Consider the following 12,708-nt stretch of genomic DNA (forward strand, 5'->3'; position numbering starts at 1 on the left):
ATCAGTTTCTTCAGAGCCACGATGAATTCTACAAGAAACTCATTTTGGTCATCTGAAAAATTAAGTGCATTTTCATTTGAAGGACGTCATATGACTTGAGTTAAGTTCGCGTTTTTCAGTTTTGTTTCTAATATGTTTTTTTTCTTTTTTTTTTTTTTTTTTTTTTCTTTTTTCTTTTTTTTTTTTTTTTTAATTTTTTGCCGAAGTAGGCTCTGCTTTGATTTTATTATTTCAAGCAAACTCTATGAAGTTTTTCGTTTTCTTGGAATTAAAAGATCAGTTAAGCGTAATCGAGGACCGTCCATTTTTAGAGTATTACTTAGATGATGACTATTTGGCTTAAAGTATATTTTTAATGCAGTCTATCTTTATATTTGATTTTTAGTTTCGAATTTGCATATAATGTTTTTAGACCAATTTGTTTTTTTTTTAAATGGTCATTTTACAATGTGTGTGTTTTTTTTTAATTAGTTTAAAACAATGTTATGTTTTATACTTTTTTACAAGTGTTTCGAAGGCGTGTAGTGAAAATCCTGGTAAATTTGAGATTCACTTTTTTCGGTTTTATATGAGTTTTAATGTAATGTAAATGTGTTTCTTTTTTCGGTTTTTGATCAAATTTACCAGGAGAACGAAACACGTTTTCGAAACATATTAATCAACTTTTATGAAGCTTTAATTAATTTTATATATTTTTCCTTTTTGCATTTTTAGTTTTCGAGTTTGTACCACTATGATCATTTTTATTTTGAATTAGTCAGATTTTGTTTTGAACCCCTTTACAAGGATGCAATTATTAATATTGCTGAGGAATTACCTTGCTTTGTTTCCAATTTACTTTTAACTTTAGAAGCTTTTAATGTTATTATATATTTGTATACACATGTTTAAAATCTTTTGGTGCAGCTCATTGCAAACAAGCACATCTACATGTCATAGCGGTCCTATATAGAAAATTTCAATGTTCTAGGGTTACTCGTTTTGACGTTATGCGGGATACATGCATATGCACGAGTATCTATTGACGTCACGAAAAAAATCTCTTACGAATCCATTTTAAATGCACATTTTACAATTCATTTTGGGAAAAAAAAAGCTTTTAATTTCTCCGTAGGTAGAGATATAACGCACAAACATCGTTCAAGTTGCATCGAGAGTGATCAAAATGGATATTTTCGTTGAAATATGATACCCGAAATTTTTCGCGATTACAATACTTGCTTTACTTCGTACAAGGAAGTAAACAGGGCTAGTAATTGGGAGGAAAAGGTAAATATTTCACTTTCTGTAACTATGTGTCCTCGGCAGGAGGAACTGATCTAATCGAAGGACATAGTTCTGTCTGTATCAGGAGTCCTACAAACGGTGCATTCTCTCATCACTACTGGCACGGCTGAAACAATGACTAAACTATGCTAAACAGACCCTTGTACAAAATGAAGTGAGTACGATTCAAAACCATCGACTTCCTCTTATAAATCCCAAGTCAGAAGGCCTTTGAACAGCAATATAACGACAGTCTTGAGTCCCTGTGCCATAGGAAAGTTATAGGATTTTAGCCGATTAGAAACCAATAACCCCAGAGATGAAGCGAATGATTTCTCTGCCTAAGTAACTGTAAGCCATTTAAAGGTTTTAATAATTTTTTTTATTAAACAGCAATCTCAACGTTGATGCAAGTTCTTCTGCTAAAAATTCAACATTAATGCTCGTGATGCATTTAAAGAAACTATAAATTTCCTTTAAAAACATAGGCTAGTTGAAAAGGACCACAGAAGTTAATTTCCTTCCAAGCTGGCTCAGTAATCCTACTGGAGTAAGAAATCCAAATGTCGGCAACAATAACCCAAAATGGAATTATTACAAACATAACCGACGTGGAAATAACTAACATTAAGCAGAAACACTCTCTTCTTTCAATCTAGAAACCTCAATTTAAATACTAGCTAGCTGAATCTGCATTTTGGTGAGAAAAAGAAAAATACATAAAGCTGAATTTATAAATAAATAAATAAATAAAATAATAATAATAATACATCATCATGATTTCTTTGAGCAGATAGTAACAAGAAATGGTGTTCGGGTGCAGAATTTGTTCATAGCTTATCTTGAACAGACAGTCTGCTAACTTGTTGACTGCTTAAAACGAGGTACCGTGCTGTTTATTTTGTGGCATTTCCATTCTTTGACTTACTTCTACTTGTGCTTGCAACACCCTTTGAGTCTAATAAAAAGCTTTAAATTTTGCCTTCTAATTAAAATTTATTTTCAATCATGACAAATTATTTTAAAACTGAACTACACGCCGGAATTCCTATAGGCGCTTATTGCAAAACTTAGTGTTAACCCCTAATTGGCATGTTTCTTGTGCTAACCTGTGTGCAGAAGTCTAATCACGAGTTCATCTGCAGATTAATTAACCTAACGTTTTCACCCATTTTGATCTTATTCAAAGCATTAACCTTATATACGCAAGTAAAAAAAAAATTTTGTTGTGAAAAATCGATTTAAAACTCAAATATAAGAATTATGAAAAAATTTAAAAAAAAAAAAAATTAAAAAAAAAAAAAATAAAAAAAAAAAAATTAAAAAAAAAAAAAAAACATTTTAATGATAAATAACATGTTCCATAAATGGAACATTGGCGGGAAACAGTTAGTTTTTTTTACATGATTTTGGTAAAACATGGTTATCGACATTGTAATTCGAAGCTTCATTTTTGTCTGCACTTTTCCAGCATTAGCAAGTGAATTTGTCAACGTTATTCGGGAGTAACATAGATTAAGCAGAAAAATAGGGAGCCTACACCTTTATAACCGCAAAGCTACTCAACCAAAATTTCTTAGGAGAAGGTATGAAGTTTCCACAGAAAAAAGCTTTCGCAATAAATTAAAACAAAAATTACATAGTTGATAAGCAAGAATTTATAAAAGAGTTTTACATTCATTGTTAGAAGTTTATACTGAAACAAGGAAAAGGGTTGTAGTAATTAGTAACAAATAATCTCCATACACAAATTCACACTGCAGGAATGGAACATACCGAACTATTGAAAGTTTTTTTTTTCCAGTTCTTCATAAAAAGGAGAAACATTTCTTGTTTTTTCTCCTAATGCCAACTTGGTATTATCTATAATATGAAAATATTTTTTTAGTTTTCGAAATCTATTTCTTGGCATTACAGAAGAAACTACTGGGACAGATAAATCTTCTTGAGTGCTCCAGTATAAATCTTCGCCGGGTACTCGATGATACCCGCTAAACAAAAGTAATTCAAAAAACTGTCCAATATCGTTTCCATACACAGCTAAAACTTCTTTCTGCATTGCGTAAAGACCTGTCATATTTTCTAATTGCAGCAAATATTTTCTAGTTAGGAATTTGTGAAACATCTCAATTGGAGACAAAGTAACTAGTTCAGGAAACACTTCGCAAATATTTTCAATGCTGCCAGTTTTTAGAATTTTTTTAAAATTTAAATTTTTCCTCCACCGATGTTCAAAGTTTTCATCTTTCGCATTTACGTTTCGCTTCAAATTCTTCCTTCCCTTTGAAGATGAAGGTTCTTGAGGATCTAATGAAATTTCTTGAGATATTTCATCATCATCTATTAGAAATTTCGATTTTTCCACATACATCCGCTGGCTCAAAAATATCTTCATTTACATCTTCCTCATCTGTCAAACATCCAGTTTCTTCTGGAGCCAGTTGACAAATATCAATACACTCTTCATCATCTGATAATGTATATAAATATTCTAATGCTTCTTCAATAGTCTGAAATGGTTTTGAATGAGCCATCTTATCAGCGTAGCGTATCTTCACGAACTGAAACAAAATGCAAACAATGGGAAAATAATGAAATCCACACTCCAAAATATTCGCCTTTTTCACCAAGTCATAAACAACCTCTAGCTTCTAGCCTATCAAGAAACGCCACGTGCTTTTCTCTAGCAGCTATGAGTAACTCACTTAAAACACTTATGGGAATGGTTGAAAGGAGAGGAGGGGGATATACGGGAGTCGAAAACAGATTAACAGTCATAAACATCTGTTTTTCACACATACTGGAACTTTTTACATTTGGAAAATCTTTCTCCGTGCCTCTCTTCACGCAATCAAAGTAATTTCATCATGTTAAAAAATATACCTTTACCCGCCAATGTTCGCTTTCTGTAACATCCACATTTATTACCTCATAGTAAAAAATAATAATTATCTTTCTATGATAACTTACTGTCTATGCATAAAATGATCCTTTTTAGATATCCCCATTGAGTTTTAAAAACATTTGTTGAATTTTTAATTTTATAGGAATTTCTTAATTTTGCTCTTAGAAAAGAAGGAATAAAGGTGAAATAATGAATTTTTTTTAATCAAGATAATTTTTCTTTTAGAAGAATTATACTGCTACTAAAACATCAATCCATATTTACTCTTCATGTAATAATTTATACAAAGCAATATTAATAAAAACGTGTTTTTTATGAAATTTTAAATTCGATGTTCCATTTATGGAACATTGGCATGTAAAAGGTTAATCAGTGGTCATATTTTTCAGATTATTTTTTAATTTTGATGTATACAATCTATTTATATACGTACCTTTTAATTTAGGACAAAATGATACTGAAGGATGTGAATACTTATAAGAAATATTTTGTAATCATGAATCATGCTAAATATTATGTCGGCAGTAAAATAACCGTCATTATGTATTAGGATCTGTTTCATCTGGACAAGGGAAATACACAACTTAAAACTTTTCAATTGTTGAGATCCAAGAGGAGAGCGAGGAAACGTCTGAAATAGCAAAAATAGATGTCTGGTGTGATGACGTAATGACTACGCATGCATAGTTTAGCCGAACGGCCTGTAACGCCACTCTCTCACGTGACTTACATTAGAAGAAAAGAGGAGGATAGTAACGAAGTAATGAAAGTGACCCGCTGTACGCTAGCGTAATAAAGATAAATGTGGTTTCTAATTTTGTGTTACCTACTTGTTTTGTTTGTGTGTTAATAAAGTTCTTTGTGTTGTTAAATATCTGTTTTATGCAAGATCCACATTATGTTCACGTCTTCATTAAAAAGCAAAGATATATCCAGAGCCCGCCCAAGAAGTAATATGTGGCATCTTGAAAGAAGAAGCATACTTTCAGCTGCTTTCTATGCATAACATTTTCAGGTGCCCTTCAAGAAATAAATGTAATTTTTATAGATTAAAAATTGGTAAAAAGAGTATTTTGATGGGAGATTTTAATACACACTCATTTGAATAGGAGTACCATGATTATAAGGTTGTAGGATGAGAATTGAAATATTTTATTACCACAAATCAGCTCCAGTTGATTTTTGAGAGTGCAGACATAACCTTGTATCTTCACTTTAATGGTTCTTTTACAAATACAGATTTGGGTTTTGTCTGATATGATTTGGTACAAGATACGGAGAAACAAGTGTTAGAGGATCTATATTTCGGACATCGCAGGTTTCTGTGCACTACAAAAATTAAAAACAGTAAAAATGCTTGTGATCCTAGGAAGGCTAAGATATCCTAAAACTTGAGAAGAGCAAACTGGGGAGTCCTTTCGAACATGCTTGAAAACAGAAGTAAGGATATTGATTTACACAACTCCTCTACTGAGGCAGCAAATAATGAATATTGTAAAATGGCTTCGAAGACGTTTAGACAAACGTTTCAAAACAGAATAGCTAAACGTACAAACCTTTTTGGAACGAATAGTTGAAATTACTGAAGTAAAGACGGGATGCGGCAAAAATAACAGCTGAAATGGTAGGTAATGTAGAAGATGTATATCAACCTGGAGAATCTTAGCTAGAGATTTTAAATTGGAAGTAATGAGATCTAAGAACAACAGTCATTTTCAAATTTTGTCTCAAATTTAAATTAAAAACAGAAGAGCAAAACATTATATGGGTTTATAATAGTTTTAAATAATAAATATAAAAAGCCACCAGTGCAAACTATTATCCGAAACATTAGACAATTTAAGGAGGATAAGGATATTGCTGGTGCCTTTGTTAGGTTATTTTAACCCAATAACAAAGAAAATAAAAAATGTGAAAAATGAAGAAAATGGTTTAAAAACTCATTTAAAAATAATACTAGCACACTACTAGAACATATCTTTCAAACAGTTATTAGTTTAGAGAAATTGAGTAGTTTATTGACAAAAAGAACAAATAGAGTCCGAGCTAGATGGAATCCATATAAATATTTAAAGAATTTAAGACCCTTCAGTTCCTTTGATTAATGAGTATGATCTTAGAAAGTGCCCACAGCTTCGAAAAAGGCATGTATCTTACTACTTGCAAAGAAAGACAAACCATTGTCAAAAATGTCAAGTTATAGACCTATATCTTGAACTTAGCATAATGTGTGTAAGGTTATGGAAAGAATGGTGGACGACAGAATAGCTGCCCTTTTTTATCTTTAAACTGGGTTTAGAAACTACACGCTACCAATCAACAAGTATTGCTTTTAGTTTAAGCAGTAAAAGATACCCTGGACAGGCATGAGGCTCTAGTAGTGAACATTTTGCATTTTAAATCAGCATACAATAGAGTACGGAGAATTGAATTGTATGAGAAGCTAGAGGTCTTGAGCGTAAAGGAGAAGAGGTTTCGATGGCTAAGAAATTTAACACAACAATGCTTTTTTGCTTTTAAACATGGGGAATCTTCCTCAAAATTCAGACAATCTTGTTTAGGATTACAACTTATTTAATAGCTTTATTAATGACTTACCTAAAATTTTTGATAATGCTGAAAATATAGGCTGTGTCTTATATGCTGATGAATTTATTATCTGCTTTGCAAGTATTCATAAGCAAAAGCAGTTTTTAGTCATCAGATTAAATGATCTATTGAGGAAACTTTCTAAATGGTGAGATAATGATGAAATGAAAGTTAATATTGAAAAATATGCTATCAAACATTTACACTAAATCGACAAGAAATTATAATTAATTTAAAATATAAATATTATTTATTATTATAATTTAATTTAGAATTTATTTATTTAAATAATTAATTTAAGAATAAATTAATTTAATTTCAAAATTAAACAATTATTTGTAAGTCTCACATTACGAAATATCTAGGCGTTACTTTTGATAAAAAGTTAACTTGGCGAGAGCACATAGAGGAGATCACAAGAAGTGTAAAAAAACATCTTTAGTTTTGAAAAGACTAGCTGGAGTTTAGTGGGTTTTGGGTAGAGATACCTTTAACCTGACGTATAATATGCTTAGGAAACCTGTTTTGACTTTTTGTTCTGAAACATTTAAATCTTGCAGTAATAATGTAATGACAGATTTGGAGACTACCCAAAACCATGTTCTAAGATTAATTCTAGGAGCGGTTAAGACATTCCCAATAAATGCTGTACTGTAACTTCCCAAGAATAAGTCTATTGACGAAATCATACAAGAGAAAGCTTTGTGTTAATACGATTCCCATCAAATTGTTTATGGAGAAATTATAGTTACAATCAATATAGACGACTAAAAGCGTAAGAAGGTTTTATACAAAAAGTCCTGAAAATTAAAAATGAAATTCCCATACCGGACAGCCCGGAAATTTACCTCCTCCAATTAATCCTTTAATTCCCCTTGTGAAGTGTAGAATCGATTTTACTCTCAAGTGGTGCGGGAGAAAGATATTCCTGATTCAGTTTTAAAGGCTGTTTCTTTGAAAACTATAAGTATCGGGTATCTGGGGCCTGAATGGCTGCGTGTGTATGCTGACATATCTCGGTTGGACCAGTGGGAAAATGCAGGCGTTCGGATATTTTCATATATGTTTTCGTTCTATATAAATTTAGAGCCAAATACCGCACCGTTTTTAACGGTAATGTTGAAGCTTTCAGACTGGCCATTCGACAACTATTGACAACAGTAGAAGATTTTGAGAATGCCATTATACTCTTTGATTTTGTTTCAGCAGTCCAAGCAGCTTCATCTCTGGATTACAGCAAATCCAGGTTTCGGGCATTGCATCATTCTCTGCAATATAAGTAGGAAAAACAGTAAAATTGCTTGTGTTCCTAGGAAGGATAAGAAATGCAAACTAGCGAGCCTTTTCTAATATGCTTGACAATTGAAGTACGGATATTGATTTAGCCAAAATTTCGGGTTACTGCTAACCTCGAAAAAGAATATTGTACTGCTATGGATATCTTCACATTGTTGATATATACTGAAATAAGATGGCTGTTGTTCTTGCAAAGAAAGTCACAAGTATTCTGCGATCCACACAAAATTAGATCTCATATTCTTCTGTAAAGAGAATAATCAAAAGTTCTTTGGATAAGAACTACCAGAGAAAATTATCTGAACTTATTAGAGATAAATTCTGGAAAGAGATTCTTGAAGGGATTCCTGATTTTCCAGACAGCATTCTGTTGCTACCTACAGGCTAGAAACAGGCTATGACTGCCTTGCTGCTTACCTGCACAGATTCGAAACACTGTCCACCTCAAACTATATAATATTCAGCATTGACCATGGGATGGAAGCTGGACATCTCGGAATATACCCATCTGTCACAGGACATATTTATGATAGATATTGGAAAGCTAGAGAACAACTACAAGCCTTACATGTTAACTGACTTTCGTTACCGAAATGTTTGTTTGTGCATAATTCACTGTTTCATGTTTTCTTCTCTTCTTTTGTACGTTTTGGTTACTTGTTTCTCCTTGTGTGTTTGCGCTGAGGGTTTTCACTCTGGCAATGGATGTATATCAAGTGCTACTGCTATAAACTAAAAAAGAAATAACAAATTTAATTGCTTCTGTATATCTGCTTATGAAGTCTTAATGACGGAAGTTATGCACCAAAATATTAACGAATAACAAAACAAATAAGCAATAAATCCATATTGTATAGTTTGGGCAGTAAAGGAAAGTTTACCGAAATTGAATTAGACATACCTTGTGCAAAACAACGTACAAAATACAGATAAGGACGTATTTCTGTATTGAAAGCAGCATTTGCATAACACTTTCAATTTTAAGTAAATTTTATATGTTACTAGAAGCTTTAGTACGTATTTAACTTCCGAAATTACTATTTCCGCACTGCTTCCCTGTGTATGGAGGCTTACAGGAGCATTCATAACGCGCAGAGATGAGGGTACATTTTGCCTCCATCTTACAAGGCTTAGGTTTCAGGGATAAGAACGCCAGAGGAAATGACATCACCATAAAGTAAAATAATATTCGCCTTATGTTCGTATACTCTGCTTTGTAAGTAATTATCATTCCGCTCATTTGTGGTTAAATACATACCTTTTTCGCAACGATTTCCTGAATATGGTTCTTTACATCTGCAAGCAATCCTGCCGTTAGCTACATCGCATGTTCCTCCATTATAACACTGATTTGACTTACAGCGGTCTAAAACGAAATAAAAGAGTTTATCCGAAATTGAATGAGACAAATATTGTGCAAAAAATCATACAGAATTTAGATAACGACCTATTTCTCCATCAAAAGCAGTATTTGCATAATACTCTCAAATTTAAGCAAATTACGTATGCTAATAGTAAGCTTGGGTATACGTTTAACTTCGAAAATCACCATTTTTGCAGTGATTTGCTGAGTATGGAGGCTTACAGGAATGGTTATATCTTGTAGGGATGAGGATATATTTTCCGTTCTTCTTGCAAGGGTTAGGTTTGCAGGGATCTGTAAAGGACTTAAGAAGGAAATGTCATAACCGTAAAATAACATAATATTCTCTTTGTATTTGTATTGTAAGTAATTATCAGTCCAATAGTTTGTTGTTATATAGATGCCTTTTTCGCAAAGATGTCCTGAATATGGTTCTTTACACTTACAAACAACCATGCCGTTAGCTACATGGCATGTTTCTACATTTTTACATGGATTTGGTTCGCAGAGATAAACTGAAGAAAAAGAGATGCAAATAATCATCTGGATTTTAGTAATTATTTTCTTCTAATTGAAGTATCATGAAATTATATGGAAATTATATTACCTTCTTCACATTGTTTTCCTGAATATCGACACTTGCAAGAACACTCATATCCAGTTTTCATCACTGCGCACTTTCCGTCGTGCTTACATGGATTTGGTGTGCAGGGATCTGAAAATGATGGAAAAAATGGAAATATTTGGGAATAATAAAATATGAAAATCTCTTTTGTAGATGATGAGTTTAAATTTCAATGGAAAAAATGGAAATATTTGGGAATAATAAAATATGAAAATCTCTTTTGTAGATGATGAGTTTAAATTTCAATGGAAAAAATGGAAATATTTGGGAATAATAAAATATGAAAATCTCTTTTGTAGATGATGAGTTTAAATTTCAATACAAATTAATTTGAAATAAATTATATTTTCAACAAACAATTAAGCTGTCGTCTAAATGTTTATTTTAAATTCATATGGTGGTTTTGAGGAAGTAGATAAATATTTTACTTTCCATTATTGAGAAGATTTTTCTCTAATATTTATTGAGATGTTCTTGCTGTTAAACATTGATCCAACGTTTAAAAATTTACGATGGGTTTTAATTATTATTAAACGTCTTTAACACTGTATGAAACTTAAATGCTATACTGATCATCGAAGAGAAAAAGCTGTCTCCTTCAACTTTCGTTAGATAATAGGAATCACTTGCTTGAATCAACACTGAACTCACATCACAAAATTTCTTTTAATTTTTCAATCCTTTCTCTGTGAGCAATTCTAGCAGTGAGTGAATTATCGCCAACAGAGAACCGAAGTAAGCTTTGTCCGTTTATGCCATGTATGAGTAGAAAATTTTGTCTTACAAAGACACTCGAATCGATGGCAATTTCAGTTACACAACCTATTAAGTTAGTACATTTACGAATATCATAAATATTCACATATTTTTATTAATTCAATTTGTAAAGTCATCAGATTATATCATACTGGAACGAGCGATATTTGCAATGCTCTAGCCGGCATTCGAAATCCCTACCTCGGAAGTACGCATGAAGCTTGATAAATAAATATAATTATATTTGAATAATTTATTGTTAAATCGATAGATATATGTCACGCAAATTTTTCATGTACAGGGTTTTTGTATTTGCAGAAACCCATGCCGTTAGCTGCATTGCATGTTCCTCAATTTTTACATGGATATGTTTTGCATAGATCTTAAACGAAAGTAAAAATATGCAAATAAGTATCCATGCTTTACTAATGTTTTCTAAATAGAATATCATATCATTTATTTAAAAGAGTTTATTCTCTTCACATTATTTCCTGAGTATGGGGATTTACAAGAACATTTATATCCTGAACATGTCACTCTACACTTTCGCCATGTTTTAAATGGATTTGAAGTGCAGGTATCTGGATAGGATAAAAACACTGGAAAATACAAAAATATGAAGGTTTTTTTATCATTCATATTCAATTTATTGTGCATATACTTGACATATAAATTTGGAGCAGATTATTACTTCAACAAGGGCATCGATTTTCCCCCTCACTGTTTTTTTAATGACTGGAAGTTTTGCGTATAAGATAAATATTTTACGTTCTTTACTTAAGTCCTGGGCAGTACATGTGAAATACACTGCAACGGAAAACTAAGTTCAGGCTACATCTGGAAACTTCTATAAACGTTATATTGTCTCATCACTGTTTGCTCCACTAAATATAATGATGAAGCCATCTTAAGCAACTCTTAATTAAAAACACCCTAGTATACCCTAGTACACAGAACACCCTAGTACACCCTAGTAAAAACACCCTAGTACACAGAACCATTGACTTTCTCACATGGAGCTCAAAATCAAGCTTTCGAACAGCAGTAGAGAGACGGGTTTGAGTACCATTAACAGACTGTAGTTCCAAAACTATACCTAGCGTATATGAGCCGAGGGGGGCAGAATATCGTCTTTGCATCCAGATTTTAATCTTTGCCCATCTCGGCCATGCTACCTGTTTCTGAAAGATTGCTTTAAACGTGGTTCCAAGTTACTGATTTTGAGACATGTTCATGTCTTGAGCTTGTCATGGTTTTTCTCCTGCCTTCTTAGCATGCCTTCTCGGTATAATGGCCGGCACACTCGACGCGTATTTGAGAGGTCAGAGATTTGAGTCTCGGCGTGAGCAATGTTCATTTTTCACATCTCCATCATCGAAATAGTTTTGGAATCACTCTGAATACTCAATGAGGAGGAGCGGTATTTAAACCACGAAGTCTACTTGCTGAGTTAGAGAGAATCAGAGTTTCTGATTTGCGCACGTCTGCCTTCTTTTGGCTACTCTCTCTCTCAAAGCTGTTATTACGATCGGACGTACTCAGGCCCTTGATAAGCTTCGTAGTCGAATAGAGTTAAGGGCCCAACTCGATTAGAATTTTGATTGCTTCGGCTATATCTCTTTAGTTAATCTTAGTTTTAGTTTAAATTTCAGTCTCTTAAGTTGAAGCCCAAGAGTCGGCTTTTATTGTACACTCCAAAACGGAGTTTTGATAAATCTTATTGGAATAATAAAGGATTAGTTACCCTTCCATCTTTTCGTTTCTTGTTACACGAACTTAAGCGATTATTCGCTAACTAGTTCTGAAGATTCGTCACTTTCTACAGTAACTAAGAAATACACTAGTGAGAATCTTACAAACTTAATGTCTCTACAGTGACGCCCAACCTAAAGAAGGTGGTGGATGATG

At 32.6% G+C, this 12,708-nt stretch overlaps 1 protein-coding gene across 1 annotated transcript in view; it reads right to left on the minus strand.

The window, feature by feature from the left end:
* Positions 1–12,708, minus strand: part of LOC118205192 (uncharacterized) — a 77,240-nt gene that overhangs the window by 22,621 nt on the left and 41,911 nt on the right. Inside the window, exons 7-8 of the mRNA XM_085827147.1 lie at positions 10,027–10,134; positions 9,315–9,422 (exon numbers count right to left, since the gene is read on the minus strand). Coding sequence (XP_085683273.1) covers positions 9,315–9,422; positions 10,027–10,134 — 216 coding nt within the window. The remainder of the gene's footprint in view (positions 1–9,314; positions 9,423–10,026; positions 10,135–12,708) is intronic.

This window comes from Stegodyphus dumicola, chromosome 11 (assembly GCF_044657685.1).
Source record: "Stegodyphus dumicola isolate Sdum_Otavi_A_Nest chromosome 11, ASM4465768v1".
NCBI classification, from domain to species: Eukaryota; Metazoa; Arthropoda; class Arachnida; order Araneae; family Eresidae; genus Stegodyphus; species Stegodyphus dumicola.